This window comes from Diadema antillarum, unplaced genomic scaffold, assembly GCF_040938485.1.
Source record: "Diadema antillarum isolate AM-2024a unplaced genomic scaffold, OU_Dant_1.0 seq00002298_RagTag, whole genome shotgun sequence".
In the NCBI taxonomy this organism is placed as follows: Eukaryota; Metazoa; Echinodermata; class Echinoidea; order Diadematoida; family Diadematidae; genus Diadema; species Diadema antillarum.
Genome location: NW_027272920.1, coordinates 1 through 25,957, shown reverse-complemented (window position 1 = coordinate 25,957; position 25,957 = coordinate 1). Strand labels below are relative to the sequence as shown.

At 37.6% G+C, this 25,957-nt stretch overlaps 1 protein-coding gene across 4 annotated transcripts; it reads left to right on the top strand.

Moving 5' to 3' along the window:
• Window positions 1–241: 241 nt before the first annotated feature.
• LOC139714498 (nucleobindin-2-like) lies at window positions 242–25,931 on the top strand. Of its 4 annotated transcripts, XM_071626204.1 has the most exons (13): window positions 242–366; window positions 5,858–6,018; window positions 6,854–6,961; window positions 7,540–7,666; window positions 9,172–9,284; window positions 14,835–15,020; window positions 15,490–15,639; window positions 17,787–17,876; window positions 19,272–19,361; window positions 19,673–19,834; window positions 20,278–20,346; window positions 21,288–21,333; window positions 25,384–25,522. In XM_071626204.1, the coding sequence occupies exons 2-12, from the start codon at window positions 5,866–5,868 to the stop codon at window positions 21,297–21,299; spliced, it is 1,260 nt and encodes a 419-aa protein (XP_071482305.1). In that variant the 5' UTR covers window positions 242–366; window positions 5,858–5,865; the 3' UTR covers window positions 21,300–21,333; window positions 25,384–25,522. The 4 variants fall into 4 exon arrangements, with proteins under 4 accessions (XP_071482305.1, XP_071482302.1, XP_071482301.1 ...); XM_071626201.1 differs by lacking the exons at window positions 9,172–9,284; window positions 21,288–21,333 and adding an exon at window positions 12,303–12,403 and having other exon boundaries at window positions 25,384–25,931; XM_071626200.1 differs by lacking the exon at window positions 21,288–21,333 and having other exon boundaries at window positions 25,384–25,931.
• Window positions 25,932–25,957: the final 26 nt, after the last annotated feature.

Here is a 25,957-nt window from a genome sequence, read left to right as displayed (position 1 = left end):
AGTAAGGCACAGAGACTTTATATGAAAAAAAAAAATTCTTAATTGCATTCTTTTAATTTAGTAATCTAAGAATTCATGAGACATATTCAAGAACCAAAAATTACTTACAATTTTCCTGATTTGAAAAATCAATAGAGGTCAAAAGAGTTTAGATCCGATCAGTGGGCTGGTGCAAGTTGACGCACACTACGCATCACTGATATTACATGTATGTACAATAAGTGTTTTGACACCGGAAACTCTTGACGTCAGGGTGGATTCGCTGAACCTGAACTGCGACACGTCTAATTACACGTTGGAACCTGAGTCTCGTTGCGTTGTAATTGTTCAGAGAATCAAGCCATCGTAGCATAGAAGTGTTCAAAGGTAAGTTTTTACAGTTTATTCACTCTCATCTGAATTTGCTACAGTTTAACAGCAAACAGGTTAAAGACAGAGTCATAAAGCAGCTGGTCATCTTGTCATGAGAAGTATACCAATACTAATAGCTCGTCTTCCGCAAAGTTAGTCCCATTCGTAATCGAATATGTCGGAGATAGCAAGAGACTACGAATGCAAGTGAAAAGAGTGGTTAAACCTAGATGTATTAAAGAAAAATCTGGAGCTGCCTACCTAACGTGAACCCTACATTGCCCATCATATGTATAATGTGAGGCTCTCTTTAGGAAGCTTATATTAGGCAGACTGTTACAATACATCATTCATCAACTAGAAATTTTTATGTTCTCAAAAACTGGTTAGGAATATCTAGTTCACGATTGATTTAAATATGAAGGTCATTAGACCTAGATATAATTCCTCAGAACTAGAAGTCTAACGTTAGGTAAGTGGGTTTTGACTGATGAAAAGCTATATTTCATTGTATAAACAGTGCTCACCCGTTGGGGAACTGCTTTAGCGGGAACCCTGCTTCAACAAAAACTTGGTGTAACAAATTAGTCACATGTTTTTTCCACTGCTTAATCGGAACCACAAACTGCTTTTAGGACAAATCTGGCTGAAACACTTCCATTGTCTTTGTATTAATGTCTAAAAATGTACTGTAAGTAAATCCATAGAAAAAAAAAATTGCAGGGATTTCATTTCCTTACCAGATTACCCCAGAAGGATTATTTTCTAATCAGTTCCCGATAAATTATGCTGACTGCAGTCTAAACATTCATGACATTTGCCGTTAGACAGTGAGACATAGCGCAAAGAAGGTCTTATCGAGTGTCACCTTATCGTGTGTTGTCAGCTTCTAATCATGCACTGCACTTACACTGTACCACCCCTTCAGTGCGATACAGAGAGTCATCTTCCTCGCGTGCGGCCCATTTAATCTTCCTGTTCATGCATTAATTGTGTGTGTTTGTCAGTTCGGGAAACCCACTCAAAAGGGGGGCCCCTCCTTATAAGTAACCTGTCCCCCTTATAAGTAACCCCGTCCCCTTTATAAGTAACCCCCGGGGCACCCCTTATAAGGAGTATCCACGCTTTTTTGCAATGCAACGCGAAAATGAAAGGACTGCGGCAATTCGCTTGATTATTTCCATAAAGCTTCACAAGTTTCCTAGTTACTCACGAAATTTGAGCAAAATCGGTTTGAGGCATCATATCTAAAATCATGGATTTAAATGCGATGTCAAACGACCCATGCGAATGCTGAAATGCGAGCGATTACTGGCGTGAGTGTCGCCAGGCGCGGCGGGCCGGCAATGCTTGAGTGCAGACGTGGCGACTGAGTACGGAGACTTTCGTACTCAGTCGCCACGTCTGCACTCAAGCATTGCCGCGCCGCCGCGCCTGGCGACACTCACGCCAGTAATCGCTCGCATTTCAGCATTCGCATGGGTCGTTTGACATCGCATTTAAATCCATGATTTTAGATATGATGCCTCAAACCGATTTTGCTCAAATTTCGTGAGTAACTAGGAAACTTGTGAAGCTTTATGGACATAATCAAGCGAATTGCAGCAGTCCTTTCATTTTCGCGTTGCATTGCAAAAAAGCGTGGAGACTCCTTATAAGGGGTGCCCCGGGGGTTACTTATAAGGGGGACGGGGTTACTTATAAGGGGACGGGTTACTTATAAGGAGGGGCCCCCCTTGTGAGTGGGTTTCCCGAACTGTTGTGTGTGACAGCAGAACATGAACGGGGCAGGGGCCATGGATATGAGACAAATGTGTTTGTACAATTGTCACAATCAGTGTCATCGTAATATGTTGCATGTTAAACAGGGTGTCGAAGTTTATAGCATAGCTGCCTCTTTCTCTGCATCAAAGCCTTACAATCGTGGCGAGTGGTTTGTGCGGCACGGAGACGAACGCAACACGCTGCCTCCCCCATTCTGTACCAAATGCAGTGACGCCGAATGAGAATAGCGCTGGCTGGCTTAATGGGTCAGCGAACAACACTTTAGACTACAAATCTCCTGACCCAAAATGACTGCCCGAGCCACGAGAGCTTCTGAATGGACGCACACTCACAGTGTGCATGCGCATGAAGAGAGGCCAAAAGAGCCACGCGTCTTCTGGCCTCTCTCCTCCAATCACCACAGCTCGCGGTCACAATGTTTGTGTATGATGCGTACACACATGCACACACACACACACGTGTCTCAGTGGCAGCATTGTCCTACACATTTATGGATATAGCACCGAGTCTGGCATTGCGCAATTGCATGCACAAACTTCGGTTGTTCGGGAGATTACGAAATAACGCACCATTAGGGGTGACGATCGTCCGACTTTAATAGGGTGTGCATCTTGACTTGTTTGGTAACCTTTGAACTCCAAAAGAGGGTTATTATGTGGATCAAATGAATGAAGGTTTGTTCCGATGATGCATTTACCAAAATTATGAGACTGCTGTGTCTTTTCTTATCGCCATTTGGTGTCTGTGTGTTATAGCGTACGTGCATTTGTTGCTGTGGTTATCAGCGGATTTGATAACTGCATGGTTTAGTGAACGTAATGCCCACATACTGGGCTTCATGTTGTGTAGTTTGCACGGGCCAATACCAGCCACCGCCTAAGCAGGAGCACCACTTAAACGAGAGAAAAGCATGTCTCCCGACCCTTCCCGAGCAGTGAGCACTGTATCAGCAAAACAAGGGGCAAGGGTTTAGGGGCAGGGGTCATGCTTAGTGTTGACCTCTAAACATGGTGCTACATCAACCGAAAGATCGGTCAGTATCTGGTCGTCGGGGATATGTTCTGCAGAGACTGCGTCTGGCTTCAGAATCCCCTACTATACAGCTATACAAAGAAGAGACGATAAAGTCAAAAAATGATGAAAGACTCCTCCGGACAGACAGATTTTTCTGTCTAGGTACTATGTTCATACAATACCTCTTCAATGTTGACCACTTGCCCAGGCCCAGCAGTCAGGCAAGCAGATTTTCAAATTGTTGCAGAACACTTGCCCAAACGTCAACTTTACTTGCCCATAAGGAAGTCCAAAAATATAAGAAACTGATAGGGTTCTAGGAAATCACGTATACAGTACGTCAAGGGCTCAATAAAACACAATCATTTGAATAAACATGCACATCGATTTGCACGCTTGAATACATTGGAGTAACAAACTTGGTTTGATCAAGTTTTGACATTGCATTGCAATGGGGTTCTTCTTGTAAGTGTTGGAAAGTTGCTGAAATGAAACTAAAGTGTGTTGCATTGACATTAAACAGTCATTATGTTTGGGCCTTTGTATGGTTGATTTTGTGGGTTTTTACATGTACATTTGTATGGGGGAAAAATGAAAGAAAGGTGGCTAACGTGTGGCTTCAGAACTTTTTTTCTTATTGCTCCAAAGCACTTGCCCAGCTTTGATTTTTCACTTGCCCCGGGCAATCAGGCAATTGCTTAAAGATAATAAAAAGTTTTGGTACCTCAAAAGTTTCCCTGAATTTCCTTGTCTTGGTTTGTGTTTCACGTTAAAGTACGTTGTCTGTAAGAATTACTTGCCCCAAAGTGCTCTCATGTCTTAGTAATCATGCAATAATGGTTTCGTACCAGAGCCGTCACCGTACAGCGTCGATAAATATTATACGAAACCACTGACTGCGACTAGCAGCGTGCAGCCCATTGTACGCATAGCTAACTGAGACCAGCAGCCCCATACGCATACATTGTAGCGTAATGGGGCTTCGCATTGTAGCATTCAGGATCATGACAGAATTAGTATCGCGGGTAAATGGCAACTTAAAATCCAAAAATTTCTTCGATTTGAAGACTTACCGTACCAATTAAGTTGAAGTATTGAAAACAGGCTTCGAACAACGTTTGGTTCTGCCAATAGTCCCTTTCTTTTCGAATTGATGACTGAATGTGACTCGGTCGAGAGGACCTTGGGAGAGCTACATACACTGACTACTACGGTCAACGCATGCGCACACAAACATCTTATCCGTTGATGGCTTTGAAATTTGTGCGCATGTGATGTGTTCGCATGCACTGGCTGTAGTATTCAGTGTATGTAGCTCTCCCAAGGTCCTCTCGGCCAAGTCACATTCAGTCATCAATTCAATCAGAAAGGGACTATAGGCAGAACCAAACGTTGCCCGAAGCCTGTTTTCAATACTGCACCTTAATTGGCAAGTCTTCAAATTGAAGAATTTTTGGGATTTTAAGTTAACATGTATCCTGCGATACTACAAATCTGTCATGATCCTGAATGATACAATGCGAAGCCCGATTACGCTACGCGTATGGGACTGCTGGTCGCTATGCGTATGGGGCTGCTGGTCGCAGTTAATTGCATGATTACTATTAAAGACATGAGAGCACTTTGGGGCGAGTAAGTCTCACAGTGTTAGTTATATGAAAGGTAATTTAACCTGAAACACAAACTAAGACAAGGAAATTCAAGGAAACTTTTGAGGTACCAAAACTTTTTATTATCTTTGAATGTAGCACCTTGCCTCAAAACAATATTAATTTAGGTGATATTTTAGATTACAGAATTGTATTCTCACATGTTTCACCTTCTCTACAATGTCATTGCAATGCAACATTGTCTTTGGCCATAAATAATGCAATCATTGCAATTCATTTTTTTCGAAATGCATGTAGAAAGTAGTATTATTATGTATACGTATGTATGCCTGGCTTACACTGTACATACATGTTTTGTTGAAGCTAGCCAGCAAGTGTGATGAATTGTCTGGGTATTGTACCATGGTGGCTCTTGTAACACTCCTCATGCCTCATGGTACATCTATACTTCTTTATGAGGGTATCGATTTGACCCCCCAAATGGTATTTTTGTGGGGCTGTATTACAGTGAGTTCTTTGTTTTGGAACTATCTGGTATCTAAGCTTGTTTTGGAACTTTCTTCAAAACTGGAATGAGAAAGAAAAATATATATAGAAAACAATATTACCTAGATTTGGATCTTGGAAACAGAAAGCAGGTAAACTTAAAGCATTGGGTTTATTTTCTCGTGAAATTGCCTGATAATCATTGTAAAATTTGATATTCTGGTAACTGTTTTACTATGACAATTTTGCATGTTTTTAATTCCATTTACACATAAAATCATTACCACATACTTATTTAGTGTAATAACCTGTGTACTTTATAGCATACTTGTACGTAATACCATAAGTTAGTGTTGATAAAGCTGAGGACCGGTAAACAATATTTGCATTTTTTTATTTTAGTACTGGTATCACAGAGCATTGATACCGTACATGAAACTTTTTACTCAGATAATTAACACTTCACACTTTAGTATTAAAACCTTGTAGTGGTCGACTTCCCAGAAGCTTTTGCAGATAAACTTTATTTGTTACTGGTTGGGATGCATGTACCACCTGTCATAACCCATAGGGTATAATGTTTTTTATTGTAAAATTTTTCTGCACTGAAGGAAGAACTATGGCTACATCACAGTTGAAGCTGGCATTACTGCTACTGGTCATTGTCCAGCTGGCCCACCTGGCACCTCTTGACCCCAAACCTGCAGAGGAGAAGCAGGAGGAGCCTAAAGTTGAGGGGGTAGCTGGAGAGGGTGACAACAAAGAGGCAGAGGTATGTTATCCTTGAGCTGGCTGGTAAGGTTGGTAGATGAACCGGAAGCATCATGCCCTTCTGTCTTGAACTGTTTAATCTCTTTCAGCATGAGATTTCTGCGGATTTTGAAATTGTGGGGGAGTAATACACCATCTGGAAAAATTTCCACAATTTTTCTTCTTTCCCCCCCCCCCCTTTTTCCCCCCTTATTTTGCAGCCACCATATCCCGCCGTACTACTTGAATATTACTTGTACTACAGAAATTGATGGATGCTGTGTGTGTGATGCCTGATACACTGGTCGTTCTGCTCCCTCGCAGAATCGCTCCTCTCATGTCTGTTCTTTTGGCTCTATAGAGATGAGATGCTAAATTCTAAAATGGCACTTCTTGAGAAGAACATGGGATTACTCCCTTATATGAGGTGTGGGGGCAAGTACCTTAAGGGTGTAAAGTTTTCTTTCCAATTTGATGAATACTTTGGCTGATGACTGATATCATCTAATTACATGTGGAGCGTATACCATGTGTAGATGTCTACAGGTAGTTTTGAATGAAGGAGTGTATAACATGCAGACTGTGCAATCACTGTCTCTGTACAATTTCTGATATACATGAAACTTTTGTTTCTACATTTCTCCCATCCTTTGATGTGATCACTGTAAAAAAAGAACAACAACCTGAAAATAGAAACTTTGTAAATCACATACGTATGTAAAAAGTCACTCTGTAATGATTTTAATTTTCTGACATAAGAAAGTCACTAAGCTGTCTAATGCAAATTACATTTTATGGCCAGTGGTGAAAGTGTATAGTTTGAACTATGACCTGTACCCTTTTGTTTGTGACGTTAGCCCCTGGGCCTAGAGTATGAGCGCTATTTACGAGAGGTCATCCAGGTGTTGGAGGCTGACCCAGAGATGAAGGCTAAGATGGATGAGATGGACACTGATGACCTCCTTGTGAGTAAATTTGCCTTTCATCAAGACTGCTAACTTCTTTTTTTTTGGTGCCCCAATATAGTGTTATGACATAAATCTATTTTGAGAGAAACTGGCATCTGCATTAGAATGAATTGGCAAATTTTCAATCCTTTGGATTGTGAGTATAAAACAGAAACATGAAAGCACAGAGATGTGTAAGACTTTTGAGAATGAGACTGGTTTGCATGGTGAATATTACACATGTCAAGAAAAATTTGCTTGTATATGGGTTTAGGAATGGCCGCTGTATGACAAAATCAATTATCATCAAAATTTAGGCCTTCAAGAAATTGTATTTGTTAACATTACATATAAATTTGTTGTGTTATGCAGTTATATTTGGTCACTGAAAAACACAATTCCTGAATTTTACACTGCACTGATGTAAGTATTACATTTTATACATTTTCTTGGCTAAAACCATGGACAAAGTTGTGGAAAAAAAATGTGTAAATTCTATTAGCCTAGCATGATCAGATTGTAAAAGCCACTACTTAGTAGTTATGCAAAGTTCCACTGATTGTTGATGGTAATTTGTCTTTTGGCACATGTATCAGAGTGGGAAGTTCGGGAAGCAGCTCAACAATGTGGGGAACCACATTCGCAGTCAACTTGATGACCTGAAACGTAAAGAGATCCAGCGACTGCGCATTGTTGCCCGTAAGAAGATGGAGGAGCATGCAGGTAGGTGATGATTTACCTTGTCAAGCCATTAGTCTTCCCTTGACAACTTGGACTAAGTTCATGTACAGGCATGTATTTATTTTATGTTCCATTGATGAGAGTGGTTATTTCAGCTGCCATGAAATAATCAGCTGTGAGTCATTAAGTTGTCACTGCCTTAACTTCAGTTATTCCACTATTCTATATTGATTGCAAACTTGAAATGGGTGCCATCACTTTGTGTTATCCAAAGCCTTACTACTGTTGTATAAAAGTCTCAAAGACTGCACCTACATTTGAGATTAGCTATAAAGATTAATATTGTTTAGTTATTTCAGGCCTGACTGTGTGATAACTGCACATATATGCTACAGCAGTTTTGAGTCTTTGTGAAATGGGCCTTGTTGGTGGCATTTAGCATCAGGAAAACTTAAACATGTCTGAAGTGGGATCAACCGGACTTCTGCTGGCCACTCAAGAAGAGTATTGTTTAAAATCACAAAATAATGATACAAGTTTCTCATGGCTTACATTGACTCTTTCCAATGTCTATTGTCCAATTTAGATTTTTGTATCTTAACCTCAGTCACTTCTTGTAATAGTAGATTCATGAACAAGCAATATTAGCCTTTCAGCCAATTTTTCTTGAAATGTATGTTTAAATTAAGTAACTGTATGTGTGTTTGACTCAAGGAATTAATTGATTCTGCAGATCAATGTCTATTTTGCCTGTTTGAAAACAGGGATTTAGTTTCAGTACATGCAAACAGGAGACTGATGTGTAAAGCTGAGTCAATTCATGAAGCTTTTAACATTGAGATATTGCAAATACTGGCATACCAACATCTGGACTTGCAATTTATTGCAAACACAAAATTTTCCCATTGTACATGTATGTAGAATATCATACCTAAGGCTGTACAGTAAGGATGCATTATACCTCAGCTGGCATATTTTACTTAACAAGAATAGAAGACTCAGAGGGAAGAACAAATTGCAAGCCGGGCATCCAAACACCACTTCTGAAATAGAAATTTGTTCAACACCACTGATGATAGTACTGGAAATATAACTTCTTGTATTATGTCTAAAAGTGAAAATGCATGAAGTTGAAGCCTGTAGAATAAAAAGTATTTGCTGTGGCATCAGACATCTGTGGCTACACATCAATGATTTCAAAGTGTTTAGGTTTGGAGAATTCAAAAGCCACTTTGTTCAATCCCAGCAGCAGTTGTTACTAGAGACTTTAAAGCAAATCTCATAGTTAGTTTTGTAGCATTTAGAAGTGTCTGCCCATTTGCTCTCCTTCATGTCTTTGATTATTTGAATTACATAAATTGTATGTTTTATGCAAAGAATATTACATATCACATTTCCCTTTCATCATTTATTAACTTGAAATTCAATTTTTGTTGCAGGGGTGTGATGTGTTGCTGCAATAATCCCAGCTTGTGCATGTATTTTGTGATTACTTTTTTTTTCCTTGCCCCTTCTTTGCACTTCCGTGATATTACTTCATAAAAAAGCCAAAGGTAATCGAGTTCCAGACCAGTCGTATTTGGACAACCTCATTGGCCATCTGGATGCATCTTCAATTAGCAGTTTCAGCCCTGATGATATAACTAAATTATTGCAAAAGGTACACCCTCTTCCCTCTTCACCAACACATGAATGTTTGGTGTTGTAGTACTTAGCAATCAACTCGGCCAGTGCTCATCACAGCTTGAAGTAAATTTGTGTTATGGTGCTGTGCTTGGCAGACTGACACTCAGTTCACAGTTACTTGGTGCAAATGATGCCCTAACATTTCCTGGAATGCCGCGAATATCACACTTTTTGCATTTTCGTAGCAAATGCATCCATCTCTGTTTGTGTGCGCTTGTGTAAACTGTGTTTATGCATGTTTCTTATGTTTCCTTTGTGTTTCTTGTGTTGTTAGATAAGACTTTATTATGTGTTCTGCACTTGTGGATTTGTGTCTTTCTGTTGTTTTCTTAACATAGCATTTGTGCATTTTCACTAAAATCACCAATGCAGGAACAAACCTATTTAATTGAGAAATACTATGTAGTCTCAAACTACTGTGATAAGGCTTATCTACAATTGTATGCTGTATGCATTGTATCTTTTCATTGGATTTCTTTGACAGTATATTCATTGTCAAATTGCATATAAAATACTATACATCAGAAGCATCATAAAATCATCTATTTCAATTTTAGACTGTCAAATATAGTTGTGGTGGAAGGGTTTCCTCTCTCTCTCTCTCTCTCTCTAGCTCTCTTTCACATTTGAGCAGTAATGTAATGTTGTCTGTGAGAATTCTGACCAACTTTCCACTATCATAGAACCCTAAATCTAAAGTTTAATTCCATAACCAGTGGTAAATCAGCTCATATGTAAATTCTACTCACATTAAAAAACAATTCAGTGACAATTTAGTGATTGATTTTCCATAAATCTGTTGTCAAAATATATCAGAATATAATTATGATTCATCTCTTGTATTAGAATTAGATTAATGAAAAAAGAAATGGTTTTGGACTCCTTTTTGCTCTCCTGCATGTCTCAAATTTTATATATCCACCTTCAATGCAGCCCCAAATTTATTATTTTGTAAGGTCTGGACCAGATGAAGTTGCACATAGGTTATGACCATATAGGATGCAAATCCCGCTAGGAATGTTTTGGGTACTTCTTAAACAACTTTGTATCAAGCTTTGTATCAAAGCCTGTCTCAAATAACTCACTGGTTGTCATTGTGGAAACCTAATCCTGAATTTATATAGAGTATGGTACTCGTACTGATTATTGCAGTTTTCATGTCCCATTGTTCGTACATTTATATCACTAACTGATGATTGTGATTATCACTTCCTTTTGATCATAATCTTCTTTTGCTGTCGACTTCTACTATGATGATTATATGCACTATTTTCTCCCATGCTTTACAGGAGCTTTCACAAAATGTTTGACATTTGAAGTTCTTTGTCTGCAGGCAATTTTTCAGAGACTTGGGACAGGTTTTGAGAAGTTTCAGAAGTTTGGTTTCTTTCATCCTCAAAGAAAATGTTCCACATTTGATCACCAAATTGTATTGTAATCTTTGAATTTATTGGGTTCTCATCTCACAGTGGTAGTAGCAAGCCAAATCAGGTGAAATTATGCAGTTCATTGAGAGACAAATTAAAAGTTAATAGATGTAAACTCTGGTAAAACCATAGAGCACACACAGATATGCATTGGTTGGACAGCTTAAAACTAAATAGTACAATTCCTTCTTTAACAAAATAGATTAAAACAAAAATAAAAATCTTAGAACCTCCCTCTCCCTTCCATTTAAATCTATGCAAGAATGGCATGTACAGTAATTGAAATCATCTGAAATTATTCTGAGGCAAGGAATTTATCCTTTCTTGGTTCAATGCTACACATGTGCATACTGAGTTGAGAATCCATTGAATTCAGGGAGCTATATTTTTTTCTTGTTGCTCTCCTTCCACTTGTACATGAATTTGATGTATTTGCTGTGTTATGATGTGCACAGTTAGTCACTCTGTCAAATTTGACCATCACCTAGCAGAATGAAGTCCTTTTCAGTAGGAGCAATGAAGTATCATAAAAAAGCAATGCATTCATAAAACCTCAAGTTGCAAATTGACTCTTTTTAAAACATGAGAATGTTAGTAATGAAAGCTTCCTGATGTAGTGTTATGCACATTGACACTCCAAACTTAGTCACTATGGTTAGGTCACTTCATAATTCAAGCATTGCATTGCTTTTATTGAAAACAGCTCCTACTGTTTGGAAAATTCTTCAAGCTTGTAATATCTAATAACACATGCTTTACTTGGCAGTTTGCCAAGCTCTTTATCTTAACTTTTCTATATGATGCTTCTGTTTTCCTAATAATTTCTCTCTGTATACAATTAATCTTGACTCTGACGCCCTGTTTCTCTCTACTCTTTTTCCTTCAATGCATTTTCTCTTTTTTTTACAAATACTTTGAAATGTACAGAGTCCCTATTATTATGGCAGTCACCATCAATCAAGTGATGTCTCCTTCAGCCCAGGTTGCACACTGTTTCATTTTCAGGATATTTTTTATCTTCAAAATTCTGAGAAATGTTTTTGTCCTCAGTGGGAGTCTACAAGATTATCAAGTCTACTGCCATCCTGTGTCTTGTATCCATCCATCTTGCTGTCTGCCCACAACCTAACTTCTTTTTTTTTCTCTCTCTCTTTCATCTGGAGGACTGCACATCATTCAACATGTTATGTGAAACGTTAAAAGCACAAGTCTTTTTAACAATTAATGTATATTTCTTTACGTCTAGCTTTACAGATATAGCACTGACTGTCGAGTGCACAGTGACCTGTAAACTAGACCTCATCCCTATGATTATGTATGTGTGTGTATATGTAGTATGTATTTAGAAATTAATGTTGTATCATGTGTGTGTGTGTATTATGTATGTTAGTATGAAACTACTTGCACGTGAGTATGTACACCTATTGTAATCACTTCATCTTTATCTATCTACCTTTCCTCATGCAATATCTATAGGCTTATAATTGTTCACTCAATAGCCTTGCCTGTTGAAATGGCTCCCATCCCCTCTAAAAGCTTTCACGTCCCTTATTTGCAATGTGTAGGTGCGGATACACAGACAAACCTCCTTGATTTCATCGCCCATGTTGATTTTCGAAATGAACACACGTTTGAAGAGGCGGACCTAAATAATTTGCTGCAGAAGGTACTTCAGTGTTTTCCCCCTCTTTCCCCAAAAATAAAGCAGTCTGACAGAGTTTGTATTGACACAAATGCATGTTGTTGGCATGAAAAGAATTGTTAAACTGTAATTTTGTGGTTTCCTTTAAGTTTTGTGTGTATCATACCATAATGTATATAGTGTAGTGCAGTTTGATGTTATACCTTGGTGTTTAGGTGATCATTTGTGTTGGCAACTGGTGTCATTTGTTTTAGAGTAAGTTGTAGGTGCCTCTTGCATGTATGTACAACAATTTTGCCAACACCATCTTGTGAGAGAATTCCATGAAGTGTAATGGAGACTGGAATGTGTTGTTCTATTTGAAGGTGTGTACAAGTTACACATAATTGTATTCCAGTGTGATTCAAGGACAAAGGACTGATCTATTTAACAATGTTATCAATCAACAGAGCTATAAACACAACTACTTTTACATTAAAGGGCAAAGGGCAAATGATGGCATCCTGTGATTAGCTATCACTGTTAAAGCCGTATACATTTAAAGAAAAAAAAATATATATATATGGATGAACTAAATTTGATTTTTAAAAAGTAGATAACTTCATGGGTTGAAATTTGCTAAAAATCTCTGAGTGGCCCGTAACATCATATGAGCAAGCAACTTAATTATCAAATGATTGGTTGAAAATTACAATAATTTCACTCAAATTACATTGCCTTTATTATGTTGAAACTTGTATTAGGATGTACATCAAATGTAAGTTCTCACTTTTTGTAGCATTTTTGACTCTCCCTTTAATTTATACCCTGATCTGGTTCCCTCATCTGTAAGTTTCCAAGTGACCTATTAAGGATTCTGTGGTGCATGTTGGCATGGGTTGTCCAGCCTATGTCTTTCTTACTCATAATATGGCATTCCCTTCTTTCTCTTGTAGATTATGTCCTCTATTAAGGCCAATTATAGATTTTTATCTGGTTCCCTTCCTAATGACTATAAAATGATAGAGAACATTGTTCTCAGCAGTGTAATACAGCCTGTATTTCAGTGGCAGATCTACCTAGCACTCATGTTTTAACACGAATCAGTATTCTTAGCAAGCAGTTGTCAGTTTCTTTTCTAATACATCTGTGTTAACATATATTCATGGCCTGCATTCTTGTACTTGTTAAGGTATGATGCCCATTTCTGACAAAAAAGAAAGAAAGAAGTTTGAAGATAGATTTGTGATATGTTATGTGAAATTTCAATGTATTATTAGACAATCATAAATGCATGTCACTCATATGAGTAAACAGGAAATTTGAAATCCTAAAGCTTCCAGGCAGGGAGCCCCAAATGAGTTTGTATCAGTTAATTACCATAATGTTATATCTAGCAAAATTTCATGCATATACTGTCACTCTAACTCAAGGCCTTTTGTACTAATTTGGGTCTGTGTGGTTTGGAGACACTAACTTGTCAGCATGTGCATTTCAGCAACTAATGACTAACGCCCTTCTCTCAGTCCAAGATATCAGACACACCATGAACTGAGAACAACCAGTGTTAACACTTTACATAGTCTATGCAGATCACTGGTTCTTAATCAGTGTATTATGGCCAAGTATTTCCCTCAGTAGCCTTTCATGTAGGTAACAAAATTGTGTCCAATTGTGTTTTTGTTTTGTTTTAGGGTTTTGTTTTTTTTTGGGGGGGGGAGGGGAGGGGAGGTTATGCAACACAAGGGAAAATAATTGGGAGATTCAAATACATGTATATTGTAATATGTTGCTTGAATATGTTGCATATATCGGAATTACAACATGTAATAGAGATCACTGAACTTTGATTTTCTAATTGTTGTATTCATTTTCCATAATCCAAGCTTTCCGATGACAATTTGACACACAGTATTTCATGAAACTTGCTGCAGAATGATAAGAAAGCCAGCCAGCAGTAACACACACTTTTGAGAAAATTGGCTGTGAAGTTTATTCGTAATTCAAGCAAGCAGGATATTACTGAACTTGATGGATCCATTCAAAAGGGAAATTTGGTTCTCCGCCAGAGTACAATTCAAAAGCTGATTATCAACTTTTGTTACGTGAAGAAAATAAGTGTTTGAGTGAAGCAGGGGTAAAATCCCTGGTGATACACCCACAAACTTGTTGCAATAGCGTACTTATGCATGTAGTCAATTATAATCATGCATCTTACAGACTTGACTCATTCTTTATGTTGTCATCACTTTATTGTTTTTTTTTTCATCCTGCGTGCCCTGAATATGGTCAGTAAAACAGTTTTCCAATTTTGCTTTGTGTGAAGTTGACAAACTACCACATGTTATAGTGCAAAGACATTACAATATTTTATTACAATAATTGCATTTATTTTATTAAAATTGTCTTTAAGAATGCCACTTGCTCAAGGTAGGTCAGCGTGTCATCTTTAATATGCACATTGTTCTGTCAACAGGCCACCAAAGATCTGGAGGAGAATGACCGGCAGCGGCGACAGGAGTTCAAGCGCTATGAGATGGAGAAGGAGTTGAAGCGTCGGACCGAGTTGAAGCACATGGAGGCCAAGGAGCGAGCAGAGGCAGAGAGGCAGTATAGAGAGGAGAGAGAGCAGCTCAGACACCACTCTAAGGTCAACCACCCTGTGAGTTCTCAGTATATTTCTCACTCTTTGAATGAAGGTCTTTCAGTGGTTAATTGCCCGGGCATGGGGAAGGGGGGGGGGGGGGAGGGAGGCTTTAATAATAGCTGAGAGAAACCCTGGTAAATGAAGTCATCAATATATTTTCCTGGCATCATTACCACTACATATTGCTTTATGATAGTGTGAGCTGATTCTGCACACAGTCCATTTATGTGTTAGTGTATGAAATCTGAAATAAGTGAAATCTTGGTAATTGCAGTAATTGGAAAAAGTACTTTTATATCTGTCTATAAAACAAATACTGACTGATTAGTAAAACAAAACAAAAAACATACAAACAAAATAACAACAAACAAGCAATAGCAGTAACTGGCTTTACAATTGGATTCAATTTGCTTTATTTTCTGTAGTTGGAGTTGATTTCCTTTGAATGTTACAATATATGAAAATGATGATCTTCCATTGAAAGGGAAGTAAGAAGCAGCTGGAGGAAGTGTGGGAGAAAACCGATCACCTGGAGAAAGGGGACTTCAACCCCAAGACATTCTTCTTCCTCCATGATGCTAACAGTGATGGGTTCCTCGATGCCTTCGAGCTGGAAGCTCTCTTCATCAAGGAGGTATGTCATCTCACATCTACAAAAACTACCACTAGCTGCCAATTTACATCAGCACATTTATTGTGCTATAAATGTTGAATGACATGATATAGTTATGATATAATCAATAGTGCAACATTTAAATGGTGAGGATTAGGAGGTCTTGATACAGGATATGATCAGGTCTCTTAGTATCTTTTTGACTGCATTCAACTTGATGTAGAAATAAATGGAATTTGTGGACATGATATATTTCATTTCAGGTGTGTCAAATTAAAAAAAAACTGCACTCTTTCTCTCAGTTTTGATGTTGTGAAGCATGAGATTATTCAAGTGAAAGACCAGCCTCATCATCGATTGTTGTCTTACCTTCAAATGATTGAAGGAAACGCAAAGGCTATCCCTTGCATCAACACTCTAGATAATAATCATCATCTATACTTATCTTCTTTTGAAAATGATATAACATCCAAACGACATAAACTGATATAGTTATGTCAATTCCATAGAGAGCTAGGGCTCATGAGTAAAGAAAGTATAGTTATGTCAATTCCATAGAGAGCTAGGGCTCATGAGTAAGAAAGTATAGTCATGTCAATTCCATAGAGAGCTACAGTGTAGGGCTGATGAGTAGGAAAGTGAAGAAATGATTAATCAGTTTAATTCACTGTGTTTGGATGTGCATTTGTAACCATGACAACTCCTCTACATGAATGATGCATTCTGTTGCCAATGGCAACAGGCAGCCAAAATTTATGGGGATGACCCCGCCAATGCTGCTGAACTGGATGAGGAGATTGCTCGCATGCGAGAGCATTTGATGGATGAGGTAGGCAGGGCTTGTATGTAACGTAGAACTTCCGTAATGGATATAGTCATGCAGCATGTTGGTCGCAAACAGGAGAAAGCCCCTGAAATGTACGCTACACTAGTGTTTGCTACTTAAAATTTGGCTCTTGCATCACATTTCATTATTCTTTGGCGGGTAGAATGCGCTGATAGAGCTGAATGTGGATAGTTTCATGGATGTTTTTAAATCTATATGTATTCATTTTGTATGACATGGCTTTGCAGTACTGAGGTCTCAGTCTGTATGATAGTTTGCAGCAAACTATGAAGACTATTGCTCTAACTCCTGAAACGCCCCTCCGTAAATGAATGGCTGAGAGGACACAACTTAAAAAAAAAAAAACATTTTATTGTTTCTGTCTTCAGAGGAACACTCTTCACCTGTCCTCCTTTTTGGCTTGGATGTTGCTCATAGATACAATGTGTATCAATCAAAGGCCAGGTTCAACCCAAGTTGAAGTTTTGATATCCCTTTGAAATCATTAAAAGATCTCCTCTGTTCTGAGGAAATTAAGATACATTTTATGTCCCTTTTGTTATCTGTATCTGTCAATGAGTTAAATATCTGCAGCAAGTATCATCAGAACTGAGGCCTCTTATAGTTTGTATAATCATGAGTGTCATTTTTTTCTCTCTCTCTCTCATTTCCATCTATCTTTGTCTTCTCTTTCTCTGTCTATCTGTCTTTCCGTCCCCATTTTCCTTACTTTTCTCTATCTGCTGCTTTAAATATTGTTTGTGTGGTGAATGTGTATTACTTCAACCCCATTACCCGCTCTGATTTTTATTTCTTTTATCTCTTTATCATCAATGATGACCTGTAATGCTGTCTCCTGCCGTTGCTTTCTCTTTCTTTCTTCTCATGACATGGTACAATATATATGTTCATTTACCATTTTCTGCATTTTTATCTTTTTTTCTCTGTATTCCTCTATCAATTTCTTATTTCTCTCTCTTTCTCTCACCCACACCTTTTACTCTCGAATGCTGTATGTCTGGATTCTTCTTTTATTTTCCTCTTCTTCTATTTATCTTTCTTTCTTATTTCCTTTGCTACATTTCCTGTCTGTCCTTGCTCTCACATTCTTCTTTATTTGATTTTACATTTCTCCATGTCATGATCGTCAATTCATGGTATTTTCAAACTTACGTTTTTTCTTCTCCATGTTTATATCCCCTTCTTGTGATTCTTCTTGCCTCTTTTTGTATTTCTTTGTTTTCTTTACCTTCCACACCTTCTGCTGTTTCCCATCTTTTCTCTGCTGCTTGGCGTGGTCCTACTTCTTTGTCTGTCTCACTTGTCCCAAACCTTTGACTAGGTGGAAAAAATCTACCAAGGCCGCAAAAATGTAGATGTACAGGAAAAGTTTGAAGAGTTGTCCCGCATGAGAGAACATGTAGTAAACCAGGTACTTATCTCAGTTGTCAGTCTGTGTTGAAGTGTTCTTGTGAAAGCCAGTGTTTATATACCATTGTGCCTTGTTCCCTGTGCTGTCACAATATCCATTAATTTGTTTTCTTTTGTGTGCAGGATCATGATGATAGATTATCTCACATCTTCAAGCACATGTGAAATAAAAACTTGGATTGAATATCATTCCATCAACTTTCATCTTCTTGATTAATTCATGGTGCATTGAAGCATTCAAGTGATTGCCCCTAGGGTGCTTTTAAAGAGAAGGTTGCCTCTATTTGGCATTTCTGGCCACTCTGTTTTTCGGTTATCCATAGTTTGACAATTTTCAGATACTCTTATTCTGACAATGGCCAAAAAAAGAAAAAAGACTCAAGTACATTTTGAAATTAGATGCTTTGTTTTGTACAAAATGTGGTAGAGTCTTAAAGTAAGACTAATGGTGTCATGGTAGATTTTTCAGCCTGGAAGGGTAACTAAGGATAATGGCACTTCTGCAGTTACATTCATTCTTTATTCTCAGTGCTTCATGGTGACTTGCCATCTTGCAGTAACATGCGGAATGAAATTTTTTAAATATTATTTGATTAATACTGGATATGGGGAAAAAATGTCATCTTTCTTTGTTTTGTTTTTTTAATTTGATCGTTTGTTTGAGTATTACATGAGACTTGGAATTTCCGTTTGTTGCTAAGTTGTTGCCATTGAGTGTCATTGTTTTGCATAATCATTTTTTTTTTTTTCTTAATCACACTCTGACGGGATTATGCTTTGTCATGAGTATTAGTTGCAGCAACTTTTAGTGCGGCCATGAGTTTATTGCTAGAATTTTTTTTGGTGCAAACATGAATAGAAACAAATAGTGCTGTCAGATTTGATCTGTGTTGATATCGTAGAGGTTTCATCTTTGTGTTATACACAGTCTACTTGATTATTGAAACAAAGTTTTGTTCTTGTTTGAATGAAGTTACATTATTATGGAAATCATATTCATGTGTTTAAGAAATGGGTTTGGGCACTGAATTGTCTTGAAGGAAACGCCATGTAAAATACACAATATTAAAGTTGTACAAAAATGAACGATCTCAATAAATGTTGCTCGAAACTTATTTAAATGGGTATTAGCGTAACGTTAATGGTTACCATCAGAAATGAATCACACTCACAACCCTCAATCCCATCAGTATCTCTTATAGACTCATCTAGAGTACACAACCCGTTTGTAATACTAGTTGTTGAAAGAAAGCTTGCAGTCAACATATTCTGTAGTTGTGTGACATGGCATTCACCGATCAGTTTTTACATCAGTTTCCAGGTTCGAGTGTGCTGTAATTATATCAATTGAATGGAAAAAGTTGACAGTAATTTCTTAAATGTCTTTTTCTTGCAGATTGATGGAAACAAGGACAAGATGGTGAGCTTGGAGGAGTTCATGGAGGCAGCTGCAGCTTCAGACTTTGATGATGAGAGTGAATGGCAGGTAGGTGGTGGGGGGAGGAGGAGGAGGAGGAGGACGAGGACAAGGAGGAGGATTAGGAGGAGGAGGAGGAGAGAAGAATAAGGAACATGATATTAGTTCAGACGGTGGCTGTTGGATGTAGGAAGACTGTGAGAAGGACGAGAAAAATGGAACTGTAAACAAAGTACAGCTTTAGTTTGCTCAAGACTTGTATTTGTATAGGAAAGATATTAAATTTTATTTAGAAACAGAGTGATATGAAGTATTAAACAGTGACTACAATTTTGACACTGAACTACGACAAGAGCATTTATCATTTTCTACCTGAACAGGACTTGAATAAAGAAGATCAGTTTACGGAGGAGGAGTTGAATGCATACCAGGAAGAACTGAGGAGGACTTTGGAGGAAACCAAAGCAAAAATGGCAGAGGCTGGAGACAACTTTGTCAAAGTCAGGCAGCCTCAAAGACAAGAACCAGTCGCTATGGACCAGGTAGAGGAATTGTCAATTTTATTTCGTCTGAGTGATTGAATGAGCTTGAAGTGTGTAGGCAGATTGATGTATAGTTGGTAGGTTTCTTGAGAGCAAATTTATTGGATCACTTGATAAAGTTATTTATATATTCATTGGTTTTTTAACAGAGTAGTTAATCGGCTACATTGTGAATCGAATCATGGATATAAAACAGTTGCTCCTGGTTGTGTTTCACCTATAGATATTTCACTGTCTTCAAAACACAAATTCTTCATTGTGTATGATTATATGTCCAAACGTTTGCCAAGTTTCTTTTGATTTTGAATGATAGCATGGACCATACCGACGTAATTTTTTTATTTATAGCAGCAGCATGTCATGTATTAACACTAACCCTCGTCAACATCAACATATTCTGCATCATAGTTGTTTTGTTCCATCTGACCTTTGTTATCTTCAAGGGACATGCACAACAAATCAAGGATGATTTATCAAAAGGACTCCCTCCTATAGACACAAAAGAAGGAAAGGTAATAAATGACATTTAAGTTTTTTTTTTTCTTTCTAATTCAGAAATGTCTCTGTTCACTTACCACAACCCCTAAGATACCAACTACAGATGTGTATGAGAGTTGTGAGATATACATATCCATTGTATATGGGGATTGAGGTACTAAAAGTGTAAATGCAGCAATATTGGTAGAACACATCATTGAAGTTTGAGGAAGATTGGACTATCTGTTCATCAGATATGAATTTTTAAAGCTTCAGTGCCACCACCACTTGATGAGAAGACTGACAGTTTGTAACATCAGTGCAAGGCAACTGTATGAGAAAACATAAAGAGAATTGAACATATTTTCATTGTTCAAGCATAATGAAAGAACATGTATATATGTGGGTAGCATTCCCCTTTAAACTACAGGAAGACAGTGACAGTTTTGTGACAATCCCTCTTTTTGAAATCTTGAGGAATTCAAGTGTCCATGAATGTGTTGGAAAAGACTTCCTAAATTTAGAGCATCAGTGTACATTTTCAATAAGATTTATGGTGTGGGTTCCCTTTTGCTGTGTGGGCTATTAAGTCTAAAAGAATAAAAGACACTGAATAGTGTATTTTCATAACAGTAAAGAATAATATTCCAGAGATGATCTGAAAGTTTGTCAGAATTGTTCTTTAATTGCAGTGCAGGTTAGACTTGTACATATAGTGTACTTGAATATTTTTCATTTCAGGTAGGACAAATCACATATATCACATGTACACATGTCAAGCATTTTTGTTTGACTTTAAAGTAGTAATTCTCCTGGTCAAAATACAGAGCACATCGTCTGTGTCATATACATATACCTTGCAGATGCCAGGCCAAGAAGTATAGATGTCATTGATGTTAGAAATGTAAAATCAATGTGATATGCTTCAACTTCTAAAGTCACCAACAACTATCCATTTTGCACATATGTTTTACAGTTAAGATATTAATCAAAGCCCCATTCATCAGTAACTGCAACACAAGGTATAGTGACACTTATCACCCATCCCTCTTTGTTCATTTGTTGGTGCATGTGAGTTTCAATACAGACGTTTTCTTCATATGATCTCTTACACTGTATTTTGATTTTGATTTGCTTTTATGTGACCAGTGGGAGAGAAGTTAACCCTTTCTTCTATGAAATAGATTTTTATTTTTATTTTTTGTAAATCAACATGAATTATTCCCTAATTGATTTATATGTGAACATAACCAAAACCATGAAAAAAAAAATCAGAATCAGAGAGCAATTTGTGAGTTGAATATTTTGGTTACAAACTTATTGATGATGGCTTTATCATAACAATTGTAGGTACATGTATCATTGTAATTCATAGCATTTTGTGAAATTTCCCTCTCCCTCTGGTCTTCTCGTTTTACTCACTTGCTTGCAAATGAACAGTTGGAAATGTCTAGTTTGTGATTCTTTGCATGCCCATTCACCTTTAGTTTCTCTGTTCAATACTTAATTTTGTTCAAATTTTGTAAGCTTTTCAACAGAGACAGTAGACATGTCCATGGATGATAGTGGCAGCTACAATCTGCTTACTCATAGTGCCATGACATGATTGTTTGGGGAAATTACAGCCTCTGACTTACAGTCAGACACATGCATTGCACAAAGTTGAAAGCTTGCGTACAGGTGCGTGTACACTCAGAAACTTACATGCGCATCAACACACTTTGACACTGTTTTATTACATTATAAACAAAGAATGCTTTTATGTTACATCAGTATAGTATAGCAAAACAGAAAAGCTAAAGTTGAGTCATAGAAATATCAGAACTAGGCCATTTTTTTTTTTCTGCTGAATATAGTAGTTCACAAAAGACATTCATGATAGTGGAATGTATTGTTTTGTTAATCTTTCATATGATGTTTTATTATTTTATGTCTCATTCATTCATTGTTGCAAAAGATTTATTGCAAATCTAATTGAATGTGTTGTTGTTGTTGTTGTTGTTGTTGTTGTTGTTGTTGTTGTTGTTGTTGTTGTTGTTGTTGTTATTATTACATTCTTGATATTGCATGTAATTTACTTTCTTAAAAAGCTAGACTCGGTGGCAAACCGTTTAATTTGTAAGTCGATTGCATGCCAACCAGATGCCTGATAATATGCTAATCATTATCTTGATATCCCCTATTACTGCATGTTGATTTACCAAGTGAAGATGATGCTTGCTTTATCTGTAATTTGTAAATTTTTCCTGAACACTCCAATGCACTCTGTTGCACAAGATATATCAGTGTAAATTTTACAGCCAGTAAGCCTTGAGGGACTGTGCTCCATGGGATATCTCAAGTACATGTATATATATTTCTGAAGTATGGTGTGTCAGGCAAACTACCTTGTTGCAGGATAAATACTACAAGAAGAAGAAAAAACTTACACAGAGTGCAGGTTAGCAAGCAGTAGATTATTTTTTAGGTCATTATTTTAAAGTGTGACCAGATAGGTACTGATAGAAATACCCATACTGATATACAGATGTATGTGAGCATATGTCAGACTTCTTCATCAGCTATTCACACCAACTCTTTCGGTAGAAGTCTCACTTTCTAAGCCCATGCCAGGCACATTTTCATCACTATTTTGAATCTGTCTTTGTAACAAATGTGAAGTTTAGTGTAATACTGTGAGCTGCATGTAGTTAAGAATCAAAACTAAAGCCTCCATTTTACTTTACCATTTTTTTTTTCAAAACTAAACATCAAATAGCATTTACTTCCAGGGAACAATCAAGGCAAGGAAACATCATCTACACTAAAAAATTTTTACACTACTATTTACTGTCAGTAAAAGCTTTCCCTACACGTGCAGTATTACGAGTCCCACACATCCTTATAATTGTGGTAGTGTTTAGTGAATATAGTCAGCTGCAGACTTTGGTAGTTTTCTGTATTGCTTGTTAGCCCAGTGTTCTACTGCTAAGGAAGTTCCAGTGTTTATCAATCAGATTAAATCAGATTAGAGACATGTGAGATGCAATACATCATATACCAGTAGATTGCTCAGTACTGGTCCTAGATACTTGCCAAGTTTATTAATCTGAAATAGCAAGCTACTACCCAATGCTCTAGAAAAAAAAACAACAATAACAATAACTACCAATCAATACACTGTCAATCTTGTGTGGAATTCAGTTTCACATCTAGGGTCCATCTGCAGTGCACTCCCATTATAAGGAACACGGTTATAATGAAATTCCGGTTTAACCCTAAAGGGGCCGGGTTTTTTTGGCTATGCTCAGACCGAGGGGGGGGGGGGGGGGGGGGGAGGGGGGGATTCCCCCCCCGAGATCTTGGCCATCGGTGGTGCGATCGCGATGAAATTTTGCATGCGTGAGACCCACGTCATAATCTACAAGATTGTGTCATAAGATTTTTTTTGAAACAATCAATTTCTAATTTTGATTAATTAATTATACAAATTAAGCTCAAGATCATATTTTAGCCTAATTAAAAGCATTGAGAGTCTAATTTTTGATCTGTAAATCTGTTTTAGCATATTCAACAATTGTACATCACAAAAACTTCCAAAACTCATTTCAATTCTTAATGTATTTTGTTGTTTTCAGAATATCTTATGTATTTCCTTGTTTTTCAACTTTTGTTTTTTCTTTGTTTTTTCATTGGAAATTGTCACTGACCACTTTTCTACCATAATTAGCACAAAATTAATCAGTGAAAGTGATTAATTGTAAAAATAATCAGGTTTTTATGATTTTCATGACAGAACACTGTTTTCCGTAGGAAATGTACACAAAATCACAAAATTGTGCCCGTTTTGGGGCGACATTCTGTTACAAAAATGGGCGTGGCTTCGCAAAAGTATGCGCGGACGTTGCAAATTTGGTCTCAAAAGTTGCGCGAGACTTGAACGAAGAAAGTCAAGAAGCCTCGCGACGAGGCCTTGTCACGTTACAGATTTATAGCGCGAAACGTCGAGGGGGGCAGATTCCCCCCCCCCCCCCCCCCCCCCGGCCCTTTTAGGGTTAATACAATGAAGTAAAAATTCAGGCCACAACATTATCCGCTGTATGTATTTTTATTGTTTGTTTGTTCGGCTATACCGAAATTTCGATATAACGAAAGAAAACTGTCGGTCTGGAGGACTTCGTAATAATGGGAGTCCAATGTATCAACATTGCTGTGTGGAGAATTCATATGTGACCCTGCACCACAAAACAAACAAAAAGTCGCCTGACATGAATTTTTAGTGAAGACCATATTCTGAAAGAGCAGACGTTAAACTTTAAAATGATGTATAACCCAAATCAAATGGACTCTCCTAACCTATCTAAATATTGGAAAGAAAGCACAAACTCAGGAAAAGTGTGATCTTAGAAAAGAGGCTCTGAAGTACAGCGTCTATTCAAGCGCTGAATCTTTACCAAGCCGTGCTGGCTGTGCGATGAATGGGGCAAAAAACAGGAAGTAAACCACCCGAGTAACAACAATGAAGGGATTATCAGATTAACCTGAAATTAAGCATGCCTCATAAACACATTCTGTCCATAATTAATGCCGACTTTCATAGCAGTAGCACTATCCTTTCAAAAGTTATTAGAGTTGAAAGTGAAGAGTGTGTACAAGGTTTTTCAGAAATGAAAATGGGACTCTAAAGACACACCTAATCACACTATTCTACCAAAAAAATTCAAGATAAACTGCTAAAAAACACACTTTGCCACCCGTTTTATGACCCCAAATTTCAGCATAATGTAAAAGAAGACTTGCTCTTTCAGAAAATATGAAATATTCAAGATCGGCTAGGTTGACCCATTTCACTTATTTTCAGTCCTCATGCAAAATCAGTGTGTGCGACTTTTTGTTCGTTTTGTGATGCACGGTCACATATGGTCATGTGTTTCAGTCAAAATATTTTCTGAACTACATGTGTAGACCAGTTATGTCATTCAAAGTGTGTGTTGTAATTTTCATACGCTGTATCTGTAGTGTCTTGCCTTGAATTAAGTTTAAGAAAAATATGATTTGACTGCCTCAGCCATGTCCTTTCTTCATCTCTTCAGATTAATTTGGGAGTACAGGTCGTACCACAAGCCCCAGGTATTGTACCAAACAGGGAGCAGCAACAAAACTTACAGCATGAAGCCCAACCTCCTGCAATGCAAGTTGTACCACAACAAGGCAATCAAGTGCTGCAAATGCAAAAAGAGCACCAACAACAGCAAAATGTAGCACAAGAACAAGAGCAGCAACCAGCAGAGCAACAACAAGAAGTACAACAGCCATAGAGATCCACAGGAGTGGGTCACAAAGAGCACATTCCTTTGCATGTAATGTAAAACTTGTACAGAGTGGTCACTGAGAGGGGGTATGGAAATTTAGTCATTATAGAAAAAACAAAACTGTATTTTTTCTTTCTTTTTCATGGAATTAACTGATACTAATTTCAGAACAAAGTTTTAGTAGTCTTTAATATGCAATAGGGAAGAGCAATGTGTATGGCATGGCATGTGTGTTAATGTGAGAGGTAGATTGGTGGTTAGATTGAAATTTGAGGAGTGATGCAAGGCTCTCACAGCCCAAGATCTGGGTCTCACTTCATAAAGATGCTTTGATCACAGCAATTTTGCAAATATG

What these genes read in the sequence shown, in the direction of transcription:
- LOC139714498 (XM_071626200.1), top strand. Translation starts at nt 5,866, where the DNA reads ATGGCTACATCACAGTTGAAGCTGGCATTACTGCTACTGGTCATTGTC. An exon ending in GTGACAACAAAGAGGCAGAG is followed by an intron (nt 6,019 to 6,853) that starts GTATGTTATCCT and finishes TTGTGACGTTAG; the next exon opens with CCCCTGGGCCTAGAGTATGA. An exon ending in TAGACACAAAAGAAGGAAAG is followed by an intron (nt 20,347 to 25,383) that starts GTAATAAATGAC and finishes TCATCTCTTCAG; the next exon opens with ATTAATTTGGGAGTACAGGT.